The sequence below is a fragment of the Pollachius pollachius genome (assembly GCF_949987615.1).
Source record: "Pollachius pollachius genome assembly, chromosome: 17".
Classification (NCBI taxonomy): Eukaryota; Metazoa; Chordata; class Actinopteri; order Gadiformes; family Gadidae; genus Pollachius; species Pollachius pollachius.
Genome location: NC_136950.1, coordinates 8,003,392 through 8,022,238, shown reverse-complemented (window position 1 = coordinate 8,022,238; position 18,847 = coordinate 8,003,392). Strand labels below are relative to the sequence as shown.

The following is an 18,847-nucleotide window of genomic DNA, read 5'->3' as shown; positions in this document are numbered from 1 at the left end:
CCTAAAGCTAAGCCCCTGATAGCACAAAGTTTTCAAATTCGTAGACAAAATTTGAATTCCAGGTAAGCAGGTCTCTAAATGTTTTATGTCAATTCCCCCATAGGGGTCAAAAATGTAAGGTCAAAATTACCTTCATTGAATTCTGATATGTGTGATTAAAGAGCAGGTAGTGGTTGTGGCATTTTGCTCAAGGAGGCCTACAGGTTGGCTGCAGACTTGGGGTTCGAACCCAGAATCTTATTGTCCTGCTCCCTAAATATGTTGTAAACATCCTGGAGTCCTTCACTCAGTGAGTGTCATGGTTGTGTTTGGCTCCCAGCAGAAATGTTTTAGTTTCGAAAGGGACCCCAAGGAGCCTCACCACCACCCGTACCCAGGACCCCCCGGTCGACCCTGCAAACCCCTGGACCCCAGAAACTCCAGTGGCCTGGGAGCCTTTGAAATCGGAAATCACAATAGACAGAACATATTTTCGATATTTGAATCTTCTAATGTGATATATATGAAGAACATTGATTATTTGGGATACTGTGACCACACAACATTTATTAGGACATATGAATAATGGTCTGATGTTGTATATTAAAATGTTATTGTGTATTTATCGTACATCTTAAACATTGTGGATACTGAAGTCTACCTTAAAATGTTGTGTACTTTAATCTGTCTAATCTGTCTTGTTCTCACCTGTACGAAACAGAGAAGATGCCAGGATCAGAACAGCAAAGACCAGGAACAGATTTACATCTGTCATGGTGAACACCAGTAATAAGACTCTCATGCCTCGCGATATAATAATAAATATATTATATCATATTTAATATATACAATATATTTCTGTCGTCTTTCGCCTTATTGCTATGAATTTTACATAATATTGTCCCACAGTCACCTAGTTCATTTGTGCCGAGTTTGCAGCTTTTACCATCTCCGGCACCAAATCATGTTTATATCGCTGCGTTGTCTCTGTCGTAGAGATGCAAAACCAAGTCCAGCCGCTGGAACTGCAAAGCCGTCTAATCGCATTTACATGAAAAGAAACCCCCAATATGTGTAGGGTCCGAGAGGGTAAATTGGGGTGCGAAATCAAGCCGGTATATTATCTTGGTCGGTGTTAACGCACAAACCATACCGGGAAAAAGGCGGGCATAAGACGGGCATATTTCGCAGTGTAAAACGTTTATACATGTAACCAGGGGCGTAGGAATGAGTTTAACATTGGGGGGGACACATCTCGGAAACCTGACAGATCGGTATAATTTTTAGGTGGGACAAATGCGCCTGTCTCCGATATTGGAGGGGACACGTCCCCTCTGTCCCCCCCGTTTCCTACGCCCTTGCATGTAACAGAACAAGAGGCGACAAAGAAGAGGGGAACAGAGAGAGAGAGAGAGCAGAGCAGAGTACATTGCACATTTTCAAATTCAGTTTTAGAAGTTGATAAGGCCTATAACTTATTTCTTTACAGGGGAAAAGACCAAGCAAAACAGTCATCATTGCTAGCAGTCTTGTCCTTTTGGGGGGAAGGGGGTTCCTGGAGCACCAAACAGCTCAAAACCACAATAATCTCTGTTTTGATGAAGCATGGCTCATGCATGGCTGCTATGACCGGTGAACTATTTGGAAGACGCTGAACAGACTTTAGACCCCTTTATACAGGAAATGATTCGGACTGACGATATTTACCTAAGCAGGTCAGTAGTGAGTGTAGGGACAATTACCTGGGGTAACCTGAAGACAGGGAGTGCGACCGTGTATACACTTGTTTCTGCTCTATTCCAGAGAGTTCACCCAAATAAATAGGAGCAACAAGAGAGAGAGGAGCAGAAAGTAACAGGTGGAGGAAGAAGTTCAGGACAGAGTGCGTCAACCTGAAGGGCTGTATCGACCCAGATAGCTGAAGGGTCGAGTTCAGAAGCCGGCTTGATGGTTAAGCGTTGCGTGCTGGTGGTGTGCGGCTGCACCATAGCCGTCCTGGTGGTGGTCCTGGTGGTGTTCCTGGTGGTGGTGCTGTGCAAAAATAATACTAATAATAACTTCAAGGACACGTTCATTCACGACTGCGAGGAGATGACTGCGGAGGTACACAGGTAGAGCCAACATTCCATCTTCTTTAATCTCCCTTATGTGGGCTGTTCTGTGTATAGCAGGGGCGTCCAAACTTTTTTCAAAAAAATATAAAATACCTCATGCGTCGACTGCCTCTCCTGTTTTATATTTGGACCATAATGGTCCAAAATATTGGATAATAATATGCAGATCACACCACACAAGGAAATAGCTGTGAGAAATATCCTATCTGCCCAGGTTCATATGAGAAGACATGATGAATTCAAATGACTACTTTTTGTCCATAACAAAGTAACATGAACTGTATTAGTACAGCATAATAACAATATTGTCTTTTGTTGTGGCAGCGTATCCAAGCCACAAGGGGAGAATAGGTCTCTACACAGTAATTCAGTGTTTTTTTTTACATCTGTATTGTATTGAACTGTAGTGTTTACTTTTTCTGCAAGGTCGCTCCCTGTGAACTTCTCGTATGCATTAGCATGGGTTGTCTGGTAGTGTCTCTTCACATTTAATTATTTAGCAACTGCAACAAAATTGGATTTGTAAATAAGGCTAATGCATACGTTTTTATTCTTTCAATTAAGAAATATTGTAATTTCGATTGCTCTAAGAAGTGACTCTCCTCATTATCCACCTTCTTCTTTTTAGCTACAGCAGCCATGATGTAGGAATATGTCGCTTATATTTATATTAAACGCTTATATGCCTACCTGTGGCGGGGAGGGGTCTGGGAGGGTTCATGGGGGTCGTAGATGTGGCTAGCCACTTGAGCCAGAATGGTGCTGCCATCATGAGGGGAAAAGAGAAATTACAGCTGGCAGTTGGCGGGCTAAATAATACATTTTCGTAAGGGAGTCGTGGGCCATATCAAATCTTACCCCGGGCCAAGACTGGCGTTCGGGCTGGACTTTGGACATGCCTGGTACATAGGATCATATTGATGCATTGTTATTTGCAAGTGCATGCACATTAGTGATCGACCGATATATCGGCGATATTTGCGGTTTTTTACGTGTATCGTATCGGCCGATATTTTTTTCAGTATCGGCCTTTTTTTTTTTTTTTTTTTCCTTCTGCATGATTTACAGACAGTTCAATAAACTGATCATCTTATTAAAATTGAGATATTGTAACATTTGTTATCACTGTGTCATTTTTATGATGTTAATTGAGGGAGGCTTAGCCTGGAAATCCAGACCCACCTCTAGAAAACTGTAGGGTCTGGCAACGAGTAATGAAAAAGGCCCAACTCGAGGGCCGGCACCAAGCATGCATTAGAAAATATCAGAAGAATACAAGGAGTGACGTATCCAGACCAGTGGAGCTAACCAATAGATAAGACTCTTGCCGTATCGGTCGGTAAAACAGCAACGCTTTTGGCCCGCCTATATTGATACATCGATGTGATTGATTAATGTTCTGGGCCAGGGGAGGCCCAGAATATACACAAGTATATTGCTCGTTCCCAGAGTGACTCGCTGAGCAAATTCAAATTGTGCTCTCGCGAGAACTCTTGATTTCCAGGGTATTATCGGCTCCAAATGTCGGCTCAAGAAAATTTGTATCAGCGTATCGGCTAAGGCTGATGAAAAAATATCCGTATCGGCCCTAAAAAATCCATATTGGTTGATCCCTAATGCACATTGATTAGTTGTTTGTCAATCATTAACTTTGTCAAGAGCTGTTATTAATTGATCGATCCTCGACTTTTTTGTATTGTGTTATTTGCGTTATTCTGCATACCAGTCTGTTAGCAGAGGTGATTTGCTCCCTGGTCCTGACGTGCATACCCAGTGCTAGACCGAAATAATAGGCGAGTTTCAGATCGTCTGCATTTGCGCTCATGCATGCACGAGACTTGAGAACATCCGCCGTAACTAGTCAGAAATACGTCAAGTTCACACAACGTCATGTCGGACACAGGTGCACTTCTCGTTGTTTGAAAAAGCATAGTTCCGGAGAGGGCACGCCTCTTTGAAAGGAGATATGTCATTTCTCACATGGGAAATTCCACGTGGTAATTCCAACCAACCAGGGTGTTTTGACGTTTTGATATGTTGAGGGGAGTGTCTTATGTCCACACTTATGGTGTGTTCCTGAATCCTCGAACGCCAGACTTCCGAGTCGAAAGTCGAAGATCTCCCAGCTTTCTTGCGGCATTTCTCGAAGGCACGCCCCCTTTTTGTCTTCATCTTTCGACAATCTGAGAGTAGACCGAGAGCAGTGATGATGCTCTCAACAAAATGACTTCGCCCGTGAAGAGATTATTTTTTTTTGTATTTGTACCACGTAGGGCATTTTAATGTCGACTTTAAATGCTCTTACACACTTGATTACATTGCTACTTTATTCCGGTCACCAATTTATACATTGCATGATCTTGCTGTGTGTGCAATGCAATGTAAAGTTGTGTTGTTTGCTTTCGGGCTGGTTTGCTAAAGAGGCTAATGTAGCTAGCAATAAACAACGACTAGCCAATTTCATGACACAATCACAGAGACGAACAGGAACGCTATGAATGGGCCGAGACCGGGAGTGACGTCACACGTGCAACTCGGAAGGCTGGCTTCCGAGGATTCAGGAACACACTATTATTCGTAAGCAAATGCCCAGAAAAGCAGGAGGAAGTTGTTTTCCTAATACTACCGCGAGTTTTGAAAGCCAGGTGACTCGTCGCATTGGAAGTTATCACAGGTATTTCTGACGTTTTTCATCCCAGAATGCATTCTGACGCATGGCAAACAAAGCCGCATGCCTCATCAAAAACAAGCCTATATTATAGAGGAAATAACACACTCGTGCGTAGTTGAACTCGCCTCTAGGTCACGGGCTCATTCAGGGACATCCTTTTGGCTGCCGCTGAATGCACAATACTTATGGTGACAATGGAGGACATATGTTTATACATGTCACCAAAGTCCATTCCATTTATCTGACGCTTTGGTCTAAACAAAGTCACACAAATTTAGTTCAACAAGTTTACATGCACCCTGAAAAAGTGCAAGAACAATCTAAGCACATATAACACTTCATGTTCGTCATCCACCAAGACGCACTTTTAGCAAATAAGTGTCCGGCCCGCGGCGGAGGAAGGCCTCGGCTCTCTTCATGTCATTCCTTTCATTGTGGCGCCAGGACAAAACCATCTCGATTTTGTTGAGCGCTGCTGGTTTCCACGTAAGCCTGATGATGGAGTATAGCACGGCGTTTGGCAGTCATGAAGTAGAGGACGGGTTGCAGGTCCTGGAGGCATGATGGGGCCCGAACCATGTAAAACGGATAGGAAAGTATCAGGGACTTGAGTGTACCAGTTCAGGGGGCAGAGGAGAGGTGTAGTGTAGTGTGGGAGACCTTGGGCAGGTTGAAGTTGTTTGTAGTGTTGTTTTCAGAAAACAAAGAGATCCTTATCATCCCTGCACGGCTTCTCCTGCAGCCCTCACTTTCATCCTTGTGTGTTGGCACCAGTCCCGGGCTGAGATCACACAAGCCCATTAGTGGCTGGAGTTCGGACCGTCAGCGAAGTTATCCTTAGTGAATATCTGCTGAGTCAAACAAGGCTTTGTTAATGTGTGACGGATTATCTGTGCCCATGGAATAATACTTAATATTCGGGGAGAAAACAATTAAGGACAGTGGCGGATCTAGAAATTTTTACTTGGGGTGGCAAAGGGGTGGCAAGAGTTGTTGGTAGGGGTGTTATTTGTATCAAACCCCTCATGTCTTGAATAAAAGCAAAAATAATCGGGCCAAATGCTTCTACACACCATGAGCGAGCGTTTCACTTTTGGCTTATTAAAGGTCCCATGGCATGACTGGATGCTTTAATATAGGTATTAGTGGGCTTCTAACATAGCATTTGAAGACGTTCCCAACATTCAGCCGTGGTGCAGAATTACAGCCACTACGAGCCAGTCACACATTGATCTTTCCCCAAACGCGCCTGTGAAAAGCGAGGGTCGCATTTCCTCAGATGGTACCATTTAGCCGTTGACCTTTACCTTTTTTGCATACAAACATAGCACCACACTACAAACAACCACACACCACAGTTTAATACACTCCATTTATTTACAACATGCTAGATAATTCACACATACATTTGTTTGTCAACTACCCTTCTTCCTGTCCGTCCGACAAACTGGTCCATGGGGAATGCGTGCCGCATGGGAACCAGGGCTTTATTTTCTGTTCCGGGACAGTTCATTTGGGTTGCTAATGGCGGGGGTGGTGAGGTAGCGTTTGTACTTCTGAGTGTCGTTATGGTTGGTGTGATTTATTTATCAAAGACTGTGTTGTGTGTGTGTGTGTGTGTGTGTGTGTGTGTGTGTGTGTGTGTGTGTGTGTGTGTGTGTGTGTGTGTGTGTGGGTATATTTGTATGAAGCGTTTGATGAACATATAGTGTTGGGGCTATTATTCTTTGGTGTTTGATTGATCATGTTATATTGATGTGTCACCTATCCCAGTGGTTTCTCCCAATCGGCCCTGATTGGTAGGCCTATTTAATGGAGAGACATGGTGAGGGAAAGGGGTCGGGCATTTGATATGCAACAGCTTGCCGAGAGGCTGTATTCTTTTGTGTGACTTTTTGTACTTTTGACACTGTAAATAAACCGGCACCATTTTTTGCAACCTTCAACTCTCTGAGCGGACTCCTGCTTTTTGACCAACTGACTCCTTGGTGGCGTCCCGTCCCACATGTGAGTTGGGGGTTCAATACCTCTGTCTCACAGCGCCGTTTCGGTGTCTGTAGCTTTAATGCAAATGAGGAGGAGAGAGGCGGGTCAAGGAGGAGGGCGGGGGTGTGACCCTGAGCAGCTTGCGGCCACGGTACCATGCGCTACGTTTACCCTGGATCTATAGCAATGGCAAGGCGCATACAGCCTTTGGCCGTGTTCTGTGAATAATCCAGAACACTCCGCTCTGGTTGTGAGACCTGGAGCTCTATATCTAAATAATTTCATCACTCTGAAGTAGACTAAACCACGACATGGAGGAGAAAGGGATTGTCGCCGGCAATCGTCTCCCGCTGGAGCCCTGCCTCATTGGTGGGCCAAATTCTCGGGGCGGGCATAGCAGAGAAGTGGAGGTAACTTGTAGAAAAATCCATATCGGTGCGTCTGAGCTTTGTTTTTTCAAAGGCAGAGCAGGATATCTACTGCCCGTTTTACACATAATGCCATTTCTAGCTACTGGGGGACTATAGTCAGGCTAGGGGAACTCATATTATTGTTAGAAAACCTTCATGCCATGGGATCTTTAATGGACATGCTGTTATTGCTGATGCTCAATCGCCTTAAGCATACATTCAATTAATAAAAAAAATGAATTAGAAGTTGAATTGGTTGGTTTAAACTTTACCAGGGGAAACGGACATTACCTTTTTCGGCCTGCGCGCTACTTTACCAGGTCAATATTATCTACATTAAAAAAAATAAATGCACTGAATAGAGTCAGCCAGGGTTGCAAAGTCCGAAAAGTAGCTGCTGGTAGCTAATCTCAAACCGGCTTCCAAATTACCATCATTCATGGAATGGTATTTGATATACTTATTAATCTTCATGTGGGAAAAGGCTGACTTGCATAAATAAGTAGAGTCAAATAATGCAGTCAAGGAGATGCACATTTCATCATGATTGGAAACTTTTCCTTTGTTAGTTTCCAAATTGTCCATGAGCCCTGGACTTGAGCTCAATAACTATCATAATCTCCTCCTCAGCTGCATACGTGTTCAGGGGATCAATGCTGCAATTTTTGATGCGAGGAGGCCTAAACCAAACTCAACATCTTCCCTAAATGGATAGCACATAAATGTCTTTGGCTGAAGTAATGCAAAGTCTTGAAATAGTTCGTTTAATTATAAAGTAACGTTTGGAATGTCGCGCAATCTACCCGCACTACCTTTGCGATTGACAGGTCGATCGCGATCAAAGTTTTGAATGCTGCTATACTTAGGACAGGACAGTCATTTCACTCTTTGCCGGGCTGCGCTGCAGCAGTGCACGGCACTCAGACTCATTGTGTTGGCCAGAGAGGTCTGAACTCCGCTTTGTGCGTTCGATGCAGGGTAGTGGATAAGTATATGAGGGAAAGGAGCCTAAGATTGCTTTTCCAATTAAACATCTTTGGGTCATTTAATGTTGTTTTTATGTTTTGAGATGCTTGAGGACATAGTGGCGTTTTTTTTTCTCTTTTTCTTATGAGGACACTTCAGTTATTTAGGCAGCTCTGGGGTCAGGGTTCTTTAGAGCCCTCCTGTAGATCCGCCTATTGCGCGTCCCGGATTGGTCGGGTTTCCATGAACCACTTTAGATAGCTTACACACATTCCTTTCTAACAACCTGGTCTAATCATGAAATGCAGCATAATTAACTGCCTGCAAAGCATTATTATCACCCTGAAACAGTTTGTGTATCATAAATGTACCCTCTCTTAATTATCTTTATTAACCATCGTCTCATAATTGCATTAACAATTGATAATAGATGATGTATTGCTTACTAATGTGTATAGGAGAAATGCTTTATAAATGATGAGTGATCTGTGAAGTTCATTCAGTTCATGTTGACGTTTAACTCACACACCACACCTCGCCCTGGATGCTGTCCGACCTGCTCATGTCCTGGTCAGTCACCAAACACAAGGAGAACAGCCGAACTGGCTCCTAGTGTCCCTTTTGTCACTTTCTTTGCCGCACTTTTACAATAATAACAACAGTGAAGAAATCAAAATGAACCCAGCACTTTTTATGAGATCTGCAAATGGCACAAAAACATGTAAAAACAGGTTCTATATTTTTATACTCGTTGTTGACATTGTGATAATGTCATGCGTGGTTCCTCTGCATGACAAAGCTTGAGGTCACGTGATCCCACAGCCAGGGGTTCTGACTAGGTGCCTGATTATACAGTGTTGACTTGTCCTGATTGAGTTATCCTTTGCATCGACACCAATCCTCTATGGGCAGCGGTTCCTCTCTGCAGCCTAATCTGTGGTCCTACTTTTTAGGATTTGTTTAATCATTGACTTGTTATCAAGTGACCTAAGCTCTGTTTCAATAAAACATTTATACAAATAATGGGCCGAGAATCTCCGGCCTGGTTTGTGTCTGGTTGATAATATTTGTATTTATTAAAAGAAATTGCTCAAATCAAATTATACAATTAACGGGTGTGATCTTTCATCGATCCCTACAACTTTAAGTCAATATACAATATAGATTGTTCTGCAGGCCATGTTCAGGGTCTGTCTTACTCTAACCAGTCTCTGTTTGTGTTTGAAGCACTGACTGTGTGGGGGTCTGGAGTGCCTTTGAGCAAGCGTACGTGGGCCGGGACCCCTGTCAGGTCCCACCGGAGGCCTACGATCCCCTGCTGTCCGTCGCGCCTCCTCTGCCCAAGCGCAACAAGGTAAATATCCTGAGCACACTACTACTGTATCTAACTCATGGTTAGACTATACCAGGGGTCAGCAACCTTTCCAAGATGCAGTGCCAGTTTGAGATTTTTTCGTTAATGAATGTGCCTTAAACAACAATATATTAAATATTAAGCTGAATTATGAGCAAAAACATTTCCAGAAGACCTGGAATTGTATCATTTCCATATAGTCCACAATCATGCATCAACATTTTAAATGTTTTTTGTTGTTGTTATATTTGCAACATGGGCACACAAATTATAATTACATATATCCCATCTTAAAACACCACTTTTAGAAACTCATTCAAAAACATATTTGCAGAATTTACAGATTTACTTTGAGAAATGTAAAAAAACAGAATATATGAGAATGTTGGAACCATCCACATCAATATCTTTAAGACATGTACAGCTTTGCAAAACCATGTGAAGGCAATGCATACATAACACTTTCAACAATATTTTAAATATTTTCTCTCTGTATTACTCACAACATAGGTTTAAAAACTATTAATTGATCCCATTTCAGAACACTTCTTTCAGTAACTCATTTAAACATATTTGCACTGAGAGGAAATGCCCCAAAAACAGAATAAAGTGCAAAAAAAATCGGTAGTAATGAGTATGCTACCGAATTGTGCGGTGAATTTTTTTAATAAGTGTGCCAATGATTATGCTGCCACGTGCCAGTGGTGGCACGCGTGCCTGCCGACCCCTGGGCTATACATAGGCTGGTCGTTCATAAACAGGTGTTTTCAACTAATTTGTTCCAATTCCTTGACATAAGTAAGCTTTTTATGTTAAGTGAGTCAGCAAGCAGTTGTACTTTAATCGATTTATTGTATTTTATGAGAATATATTATAACTTTAATGCAAACTACTTTGTACCATATACAGTCTTTTTTTTTAAGGATTTTTGTGTTCTGCATGAGTGACATGAGTCATGACCCCCACCCTCTTTACTAAGCAGTGATTACACTGATAAACGACCATAAGCTTTTAAATTATCACATTTGCAATTAACCTTTTGATCATATTAGCGTTTATATAGTGTATGAATGAATTATTATTGCTCAGCCTTACAATGACCTGCTCTCATTTTTAAAAAACTTTAACTTGGACTAAAAAACAACACATTTGGATACAGCCTACACATTTAAAAACACACAACATTCCTGCTCTGACGTTGTGTATCTGTCCTCCGTTGAGAGGGGACTGCGACTGTTACTATCAAGTCTTTGATAGATGAAGCTTACAAATGATAAATATTTAGAAACATTAAAAAATGAAACAGCTGATTGGGTAGATTTGTGGGTCAATTTTGTTACTACCTCACGGCTTTTGGACAGCATAGCGCCAAAATGTTGAAAAAAGCAGAAAGCTCAAGTGTTTCCATTTGTTGTTATATGAATCGATATAGCAGACTTTAAAAAATTTGCCCCTAGTTCAAGATTGACTAGATCCACGATGGGCAAAACAGAAGAAAATGTATTTATGATTCCGCTGCGATGGCATTATGGCTGTTATTGTGTCCTGCTACTGTGTTTATAGTATTTGTATGGCTTTGTTTTATTCGAGTATTGCACAGCGGTTCGATTTTTGTCACTGTAAGGATGTTGTGATGTTGCTGTGTAAAGACGGCGATGATCAGCCGGGCGCTTTACCATAATTACAACAGTATGCGCGCAGGTACATTTCAGTACCGTAAATGAAATACTGCTGCTGATGTTAACGCTGTTACCAGCTTGCAGATACCCTGTGAATGCCTTTTTAGCTCGATCGGTTGGTCAGTCGGTTGGTCCACAGAAGTACATGGTCGCGGCAGGTAAAGCGAATTAACCCTTGTTTCTATAGCAGCTGTGTATGCCAGTGCGCCGACTCTGTGCCCGTGGGCCATGTGATATTCCCCTGAACGCTTTTACACACAAGCTTTTTTGGTTTAAATGTAGTTAATTTATGTGATCAGTAAGGGGGCCTCACACAAATAGTAGCCTAGGGGCCACTGACCACCTAAATCCGCCACTGGCGGTCAGTGGAGGAGGATGACAGAACCGAGCGGTGCAGAAGTGCAGCAGTCCTCCCTGCACACGTAGGCTATCTGCCTACGTGCCTGTGTGTGTGTGTGTGTGTGTGTGTGTGTGTGTGTGTGTGTGTGTGTGTGTGTGTGTGTGTGTGTGTGTGTGTGTGTGTGTGTGTGTGTGTGCGTGTGTGTGCTTGTGTATATATTTATGTATGCATGTATGTATGTAGGTTTGTTTGTATGTATATATATATATATATATCAGTGGAGGCTTCTCCAGTGAGGAGAAGGAGGAAGATCCTCCTTAACATTGTTGAGAATAATAAATGTAGATTGCCCAGACTAGTGTAATGAATTAATGCCCTTAAATATGACTACTTTAATGGCTTTGTTTTTGTAGGGAGCACGTCCTCCCTCAGCCTCCATTGACTCTCATTCATTTCCCTGAAAGTGTTGGCGGCCGTTGAATAACATGGGGTTCAATGGGAGAGAGGAGGAAAGTCCTCCTCTGAGTGGGTGTGACAAGCTAAGGGACCTGGATCCCGCCTACGTCTGTTCATAGCGCATGGCTGCGCTATGAACCAATAAGCAGGAGCCCTTGCTGTGGAGCAGCCTGGAGGGAGGGGTTATCCCCTCAAGTCGAGGCTACGAGAACCAACAAACCCCGCTCATTTGTATGCCTCGTTTCCACCGAGCGGTGCGTTACTGTTCGTTGAGGTACAGTGCGGCTCTGTTCGCTTATAATGCCGTTTCCGCCGAGCGGTGCGGTTCGGTTCACTGATATTGGCTTTTCCACCGCCAAAAGTTGGGCAAGGTCCCTAAATAAACGTGCTGAGCCTACACGTTTTTCGACACTCCTCCGTTGGGTTACCAAGCCGTGTGAAAGGGTGGCGAAAACGTGGAGCTACACACGCCGTTATTCTGAAATCACTTAATATATATATATTGTGGCGACCGCAGGTGTAGGCGCTCGTTCAGTTGCGCAAGGGATTCTGGGGGGTTTGGACCCTTTCGGGGACAGTGTGGTTGTTGGGTTGAGTGGGGTTAATGGGTTGGGGTAGTTAATTAGTTGTGTGTTGTTGAGTGTTGACATGTGTGCATCGTTGCCGCCACCGTCACCGAGAGTGACGTGTTCGTTTACTGGGTGCTCTGGTTTCCATGTATGTGGTGGTCTTCAATAAAGGCAGTCCGTAGTTGTGCAGTATTATACATAATATGTTTGTGTGTGTGTGTCCCAGATGTTGTTTTGGAGCGGGATTAAGGAGATGGCCCATCAGTTGGCAGGGGACTGCTACAAGACCCTGGAGACGACCATGCTGGGATCTGTACTGGACGAAAAGACCTGGTGTGGGAAGAAGGGGAGCAACGGTAAGACACCACTACCATATATACAATACTAAAGTACACATGTATATAGTGTCGATATATATAAAGCCCTTCATGTTTAGTCCCGCCACCTTATTTCCTGTTTAATGATATTGAAACATCTGATTCTCATGCTCTGGTCTGTCTCGCTGCCTCTCTTGTGTCAGAAACGTTCACCTCTGGGTGCCCTGGCTGGACTGAATGTGAGAACAACCCGGTCAGATCCTTCTGGAGCAGAGCGTCTGCTGAGGTACGTCATCACGAGACAGTGGACTCACAATGTTTAAGCCTACATTGGAATGGATAAGATGAGCATAGCTTACCTTGTGTAGCACCATTTGAAAGCAGCTTACAACGTTCTTTACAAGACAATATCAAGATTCAACTGATTCAAGATAATTTATTGCATATCGTATACAGTATAAGGCAGTACAAATTATTTAGTTCTGGTTCCTTGGCCTGGCGAAACGCACAGACACACACACACACACACACACACGCGCGCATGCACACACGCGCAGACTCAGACCCACAGACTGACATACACGTACACACTGTGGTAACCCGGCTCCATAAGTGTGTCTGCCTTCCCCCCAATCAGCACACGTCTCTGCTGCTTAAGCCAAAAAGGTATGTTTATTCAAACCAAACAAAGTATTCCAGTCAAAATAACAAAAACATCTTGGGAGGAATCCACAGTCCTGTGACTCCTGTCCATCCGGGTGGAATCACGTCACCAACGAAGACCAGTCTCTCCACGCCCGAGGTCCGGGAGACCCCTGAATGAGTGTTGAAGCATGCTTTTTAAAGCATGCTTCTCCACCTCCTCCTCAAGTCCGCCACATCTTGCTGATTGGCACTGGTCAGATCCACTGACTCGCTGGTTGACCGACAACCAATGTCATGGCCGCCCCTGGTCATGATAACAATGCATGTGACATGTTGCATGGTTCAGTTTGCAGCGGTTGCCTGCGGAGATGCTGCCGTCCTACTCGACGGCTCCAGAGATACCCCCTTCAGCCCTACCAGGTGAGTTACCGCGTTAACGTAATGACGTGTAACACTTCAACTAGCTTGCAGATTAAAATAACCTGGGCATAGCTGTAGACATTCCCAAACAACAACCACTGTTTGGGATGATTACCAGCATAGCTTGAAGCCATGATTCATTAATGACCTTGTTTAGAGCCCGGCTCGAAGGAAACAAGGCAGGGCTTTTATTTTCTAAACAGGGTGTTTTTAACAGTTCCTGGAACTCTTTTCTATGTTATCTCAGAGAAATGTTACATATTGAAAAAATAATCAGCATATAAGGCAGGACAAAAAGTAGGCGCATCGCAATTTGCTCATTCAGGATTTCATTGGCAAAACTCCCTTTTACTCCTAAATAAAACAGCTTTTGATTGGTTTGAAAGTGGCCACATCCCCTCAACCGTGTTGACACAAACACTCAATAAATGTTGTAATACAACAATAAATTGTTATAAGACAGGTATCTATCATTCTCAATGAGGAAACCTAACTTTTTGTTTTTGTAATTTTGTAGTATTTTTGGCAGCATCGAAGTCAAGAATTTCACACCCGACCTAATGAAGAGTCTCACTGTCGTCCTGGTAACCAAGGACAACGTTGGGTAAGGATATTTACTAAGATCTCTTAATCCTTCCTAAATATACAAGTAGTTTTGTTGCATAAACATACAATTTTACTTTCTTTCAAAGGGCAAACTGTACGGATGAATCTTTAAAGAACTTACAGAAGGAACTCACACCTAGCATCAAGTATATTTGCACGGAGAAGACAGAGTAAGTGTGTGTGTATGTGTGTCATCATCATAATCATCATCATATTCATATTTTCCCGCTAAACACAGTAGTGGCCTTGGGGTGCTCCGGCTTTAACCTGCGGTCCAGCAGGTTAAAGCTTATCAAACTCTCTAGGTCCATTAATCCTTCATCATCATTAAATACCATTGTTTCAGTCTTATCATATGATATTTGCATTTTTAACCCTAATGGCCAGTAGAGTATTCAAATATGGACTAGTCACTAGGTTCGTAAGGAGGGAAAGAATAAAATGACAACACAATGATTAACTGGAGCCACAGGTCAACTTTTAGATTAACTGTATTCAACCTTGTAGAAAAATAATAAAATAGATTTCAGTGCAATCAAGAATATTCAGGAATTCCACAATTTAGTCCCTAACATTAGGTCAGAAACGATTATCTTTAAACACCATGAAATGGCTGAAAATTGTCCATAAGGAAAAAATTAAATAAAAACAAAAATAAATTCCTTTAAGACTCATTACTTAGTGTTCCTTTAATTTCCTTGGTTCGGCCAGTTCAGCATACTTTAGTCAAAAAAGGGGAATGTCAAGTCTGAAGTCAAAAAGTAAAAGTCAATTGGTCATGTGTGGCACTTCAGAGCGCTTTCACCTGATATGCTCAAGTGATGGATGTAAAGGAAGATTGGTATCCTCCTCGGCACAGGTGATAGCGGTCCACTCCTTTGGATAAGGAGGTATCTTCACTAGCTCGCCACCCCTTCGTCAAGGGGAATTCAATCCAGATTCTCAAGGGTTTCCAAGGAATCCAAAAAACCTAGCCAAGACTCAGCCGAAAATAATAAAACTCCCGGTGCCTGGTCATGAATTCCCTCTCTCTCACTTCGGTTTTGTTTCCCTTCAACTTCCACTCCATTTTTTATCCAGTTTTATATCTGACACTTTCTACAATTTGACTCGTTTTCTCAGCTTGTTTCACTTGTCTGCTGGTGTAAGCGTTCTGGCTGCGCATTGACGACAGCTACATGAAAGGCGGAGCTTATTTCCCTCTACCCATTAGGAGGTCTGTATTCTTAGATACAGCCAATAAGACTCCAGTATGTGCAAAATCACTGATGGACAGCTTAATAACCCAACAGGTAATACAATATTAAGGGAATAGTACAGACAAAGTACAGAAAGGGGAAACTTTGAGAAATAAGTATATGATATGGAAATAAAATAATATAACAGGGCCCAATTTTCTACTGGGTTACACATTCCTTACTGCTTAAAGGTGCTGTCGTAAATGGAGAGTATGCTCTGCTGAGTTGGCAAATATAACCTGATCATCGGCACAGAGAAGTTCTGTGATTGGGCTTCAATGCTCTCTGGGATATATATATATATATATATGTATGTATGTATGTATGTATGTATGTATGTATGTATGTATGTATGTATGTATGTATGTATGTATGTATGTATGTATGTATGTATGTATGTATGTATGTATGTATGTATGTATGTATGTATGTATGTATGTATGTATGTATGTATGTATGTATGTATGTATGTATGTATGTATGTATGTATGTATGTATGTATGTATGTATGTATGTATGTATGTATGTATGTATGTATGTATGTATGTATGTATGTATGTATGTATGTATGTATGTATGTATGTATGTATGTATGTATGTATGTATGTATGTATGTATGTATGTATGTATGTATGTATGTATGTATGTATGTATGTATGTATGTATGTATGTATGTATGTATGTATGTATGTATGTATGTATGTATGTATGTATGTATGTATGTATGTATGTATGTATGTATGTATGTATGTATGTATGTATGTATGTATGTATGTATGTATGTATGTATGTATGTATGTATGTATGTATGTATGTATGTATGTATGTATGTATGTATGTATGTATGTATGTATGTATGTATGTATGTATGTATGTATGTATGTATGTATGTATGTATGTATGTATGTATGTATGTATGTATGTATGTATGTATGTATGTATGTATGTATGTATGTATGTATGTATGTATGTATGTATGTATGTATGTATGTATGTATGTATGTATGTATGTATGTATGTATGTATGTATGTATGTATGTATGTATGTATGTATGTATGTATGTATGTATGTATGTATGTATGTATGTATGTATGTATGTATGTATGTATGTATGTATGTATGTATGTATGTATGTATGTATGTATGTATGTATGTATGTATGTATGTATGTATGTATGTATGTATGTATGTATGTATGTATGTATGTATGTATGTATGTATGTATGTATGTATGTATGTATGTATGTATGTATGTATGTATGTATGTATGTATGTATGTATGTATGTATGTATGTATGTATGTATGTATGTATGTATGTATGTATGTATGTATGTATGTATGTATGTATGTATGTATGTATGTATGTATGTATGTATGTATGTATGTATGTATGTATGTATGTATGTTCTGGGATCTGAGTTCCAACCACAATCTCCCCAAATCTGCTCTTTAATTGCATGTATATTTCCATTCACTTTAGGTCACTTAGGATTTAAGTGTCTCTGCTAAATGGCTGATTCGTAAACAGATGATTTTCCATGTCTTGCAGGTCTGAGCTCCTCACCTGCAAGAAGAAACAGGACAAATCCTGTGTCCCCTGCTGGTGAACCCCTCATCTGCTAGTCCTATAAGGCTGCGTTCCAATAGTCCTTCTAGAGCGATTCCTGCCTAAATCTCCAGATGTTGTCCTCGACCACCATGTACCTGCTGTTCCAAATACGTAGTAAGCTAGCAAAAGCAGCCCGAAATAACGTTGTTGGCTACAAATGGTTGAAATTGTCAAAATATCAATATTTAGCCACAATTATTTGTTTCAATATGGAGCGAATAAAACTGAATGCAAGCTAATGTCTCAACATTTGTTTTTTTGGTTCACACGAATACCGACTTTTTTGCTTCTTCTAAATCATGTTGGATTTTAGATTAAACTTCTTTATAGGGCTTTAAAATCTAGGCTATCGAACGGGTATCAAGTTATTGCTTGTGAACAAATTATTGTATTGTGTAATGACTGCATGAATAATGCTAACAACTTGAATGACTTTAGCGGGAAAAAAATCCAGTAAAAGGGACGCAAGCCTTTATTTTGGGTTTTCATAATCATTATTGCGTTTTTACTTGTTTTTTGTGTGTCATGAATAGAAAGCACATAGCCTGGTCGATGGAGGCCATGGTACTTCAATCAAACTCATGTTTTTTACCCCAAAATGTGTGCGGGAACTTGAACGTAGTGCCTTATAACGCTCAATATGTTTTTCTCCTTCATATTCCTCTTATAGGTCAGAGGCTTTTACATGTTTCGATGAAAAACATCGAAAGACTTAAAAAAAAAAAATAATAATAATAATAGATTGATTTAAAACAAAAGAAAATACAATTATTTTACTGACATTTTTTGGATATTTCATATATGGCCTGCTATGTTCATTGTCTCAGTGTATATATGACCATAAAGGTGCTTGCACCCCGCCGCGCGGCAGCCGCCCTGATAACCGCCTCGCGGTAGTCTACTTGAGGGAATCCCAATCCTAGGTTCAAATAGGTACAGGGCGCGTGCTCGGCGACACCTGAGCTGGGGCTACAAGGGGGGCGACTGCCGGTTTGACGTCACATTCGATCCTATTTATACCCTACAATGAAGTCACTGCGCCTCACCTTGGATTCACTCACGGACTGGAGGTTTCATTCAAGTTCTAGTGGGGGGCGGGAGAACGAAACGGACACGTGCAATAAGTAGACAGCAATTTCCGACCGTTTAGTAACTTACTTCACCTCTCAATTGTGGAATATTTAGATAATTGTCATTGACATTGTCTTCGTGAAGTTTGGCACAAAGCTGGTTAGTTGGTTTGGGTACTCGGTCATACAACACGCATGTGAGTCGTTGGTTCTTACACACACACGTCCATTCCTCAGGTTTGACAGCAGACCGATGGAAAAACAACTGATCCCTGACACCACGAACACCGAGCAAGTGAACCATTTATATCCATCACTGCTGATCTCAGCAAGGTGGGTCAATTATTGTTGGATGGATTGCATATTTCTAGTAGCATATTATAGTCAAAGGCCCTGCTTCTGAACAGGCAAGGCAG

At 41.6% G+C, this 18,847-nt stretch overlaps 1 protein-coding gene across 1 annotated transcript; it reads left to right on the top strand.

The window, feature by feature from the left end:
• Positions 1-1,926: 1,926 nt before the first annotated feature.
• Positions 1,927-17,359, top strand: LOC307088530 (ADP-ribosyl cyclase/cyclic ADP-ribose hydrolase 1-like; the record flags this gene model as incomplete). Its single annotated transcript, XM_079754461.1, has 8 exons — positions 1,927-2,090; positions 9,354-9,480; positions 12,751-12,880; positions 13,045-13,127; positions 13,833-13,906; positions 14,424-14,510; positions 14,599-14,682; positions 17,302-17,359. 8 exons carry the CDS (start codon positions 1,927-1,929, stop codon positions 17,357-17,359), a joined length of 807 nt encoding a protein of 268 aa, XP_079610587.1.
• Positions 17,360-18,847: the final 1,488 nt, after the last annotated feature.